Source organism: Aplysia californica, unplaced genomic scaffold, assembly GCF_000002075.1.
Source record: "Aplysia californica isolate F4 #8 unplaced genomic scaffold, AplCal3.0 scaffold00515, whole genome shotgun sequence".
In the NCBI taxonomy this organism is placed as follows: Eukaryota; Metazoa; Mollusca; class Gastropoda; order Aplysiida; family Aplysiidae; genus Aplysia; species Aplysia californica.
The window spans coordinates 121,399-124,143 of record NW_004797785.1 but is presented as its reverse complement, the minus strand read 5'-3'; the positions used below and the strand labels follow the sequence as shown (position 1 = coordinate 124,143).

The 2,745-nt window shown below is 39.2% G+C and overlaps 1 protein-coding gene across 1 annotated transcript in view; it reads left to right on the top strand.

Annotated features, from left to right (window-relative positions):
- Positions 1–2,057: 2,057 nt before the first annotated feature.
- Positions 2,058–2,745, top strand: part of LOC101857818 (amiloride-sensitive sodium channel subunit alpha-like) — a 5,039-nt gene continuing 4,351 nt past the window's right edge. Inside the window, exon 1 of the mRNA XM_005106130.1 lies at positions 2,058–2,078. Coding sequence (XP_005106187.1) covers positions 2,058–2,078 — 21 coding nt within the window. The remainder of the gene's footprint in view (positions 2,079–2,745) is intronic.

Below are 2,745 nucleotides of genomic sequence, written 5' to 3'. Positions count from 1 at the left end.
TCCATTCATCGATTCATTGATTAGTTGATTGATTGATTGATTGATTGATTGATTGATTGGTTGATTGGTTGATTGGTTGATTGGTTGATCGATTGATTTTGTTTTTTTTCTTACACAGAATCCGTGCGGCTTTGAAGATTTCTACTGGTCCTACAGTGAATCCTTTGGAAATTGCTACACGTTCAACTTCCACCTCCACGAGAACGGGACGAAAAGAGAAGTATTACAGTTAAGGAATCCCTCAAACCATTACAGTTAATGAATCTCTCTAACCAATACAGTTATGGAATCTTTCTACTCATTACAGTTAAGGAATCTCTCTAACCAATACAGTTATGGAATCTTTCTACTCATTACAGTAATGGAATCTTTCTACTCATTACAGTTATGGAATCTTTCTACTCATTACAGTTAAGGAATCTCTCTAACCATTACAGTTAAGGAATCTCTCTAACCATTACAGTTAAGGAATCCCTCTACTCATTACAGTTAAGGAATCCCTTTAACCATTACAGTTAAGGAATCTCTCTAACCATTACAGTTAAGGAATCCCTCTACTCATTACAGTAAAGGAATCCCTTTAACCATTACAGTAAAGGAATCCCTCTACTCATTACAGTAAAGGAATCCCTCTAACCATTACAGTTAAGGAATCCCTCTAACCATTACAGTTAAGGAATTCCACTAACCATTACAGTTAAGGAATTCCTCTAACCATTACAGTTAAGGAATTCCTCTAACCATTACAGATAAGGAATCCCTCTAACCCTCTCAGCACCATAAATAGATCAGCAGGTCAGCGAAGCAGAACCAAAATGGCGGTCAGCTGATGACTTCCCCGAACCAAATTATCTCAGTGTTTTTCAGAGTTTCAAGGGATGTAGCAAAGAAATTACCGTTGTTTTCGATCTAAGCGACGTATTTCAATTGAAACCCTGGACGTCAGTATCTAAATTTAGAATGGGATATTCATATCTTTCAGCCCGTACTAAAGGCGGATGGGTCAGGCCGGTAAAAGCCGGAAAAAGTCGCTATGGCAACATGACAGAAATGTCGGTTTAGGCCGATATTTCTCAAAAAGCTCACACAGCTTCAGAACTAGACAGAACATTTTTCATGGTTAAATGATAAATGAATGTGCCACGACATAGCGGAATCAGGTGCTCGTCAATTTTTGGACATATAGAATCGTTAATATCATCAGAAAGTTTGCCCATCTGGCTTGAAGAGAAATCGAGATATTTGCAATTGAAGGAGGCGGGGGTCGCCTGGTATCACAAGTAAAATTAGCGAGCAAATGGTTGCCAAACTTTAGTGACGTTCAAACCTTAAGTGTCTTTGGACACTGCAAATTTACATTAAAGTGTACCTTTGATCAATAAAATCCACTCAGCAATTTTTTTTTTAAAAGGATATAAAAGGTGTTGAGCCAAAAGAAAAGAAGTGTAGGGAAAAATAAAAAATATTGCTCAATTGCGAGAAAAATGCCAATTTCTTTCATTTCATTATTTTGACGAACTTCTAATTTCACCGCGATCCCTAGTAGTATTATTTCAAACCATCATAGACAAATCAAAGGCATGAATTTTGCACGTTTCGTAGTGTACATGATTTAGCCTACCTCCTTAAAATTTCAGACAAAGAAAACAGAATGGAAAAATGTGTATGATTAACGGGGTCATGCCTGTTTTTTAAAAGAAGCCCAGAACAAAGCGTCGTATAAGTGCCGAAGATTGGAGGTGTTACAAGAGAGTAACAAACACAAAAAAGAAGGAGGATAGAAAAGGATGATAGATGTTTGATAGGAAAGAAGAAGAAGCAAACTTCACATGAGCACCCGCCAACCACCCACTCTGGATATTCGACATCGCATGAAGATGCGCTGGTTTGGGACATGACTTCATTGTTCAAACACATTTTACCATTTTGTTTTCTTTATCTGAAAGTTTAAAAGGCATAATTTCTAGAACAATTTCCCTACTGTGAACTTATTTTAACAATGACAATGACAATCTTTGTTCATCTCACGTGGAAGAAATGTGTCTTGGCCGTTCACAATGGCAGTGGATGTCACAAAGGTTAGGTGCACTCACGCATGCACACAACAAGACTGGACATTATAGTAAATAAACTATGTGCTGAGACAACCCCTCTCCGTAAAACACATTCACACACACACACACACACACACACACACACACACACACATACACACACACACACACAAATACACATAAATACATACACGCGCGCACACAAACAAACACACACATACTCACATACATACATGCACACACGCCATTAGGAAGTACGTGTACGTGTACTTATCCTAGTAGATATGGCAAGAAGGATAGAACTAAAAAAATAAGGCAGAGAATACGAGAACGCATTTATCACACATGTACATGGGAGAGTAGAGCATATTAAGTGTGCTGTTCCCTCATTTGAAGGGCGCAGCGTACATGTTACCCCAAGCCCCTTTCCCCCAGCCCATTGAGGGGAACAATTTGTAAACTTCAGATCAGGATTCTGTTCCCAACGCAAGGGTAGGGCAGGCGCCATCAGTTTCAGCCTCTCTGACACACGAGGTTGGAGATGGTCTTTTCCGGCTGTAACTGCTAATCTAATTACGAGCTGTTTCAAGCCTTGGCACTAGAAGCAGAGACTTTATGTGTATTGGTGCATAATAAAAAAGCAACAAACCAACCCTCCCCATTACAAAAACCACAAAACAGAACCCCCCCC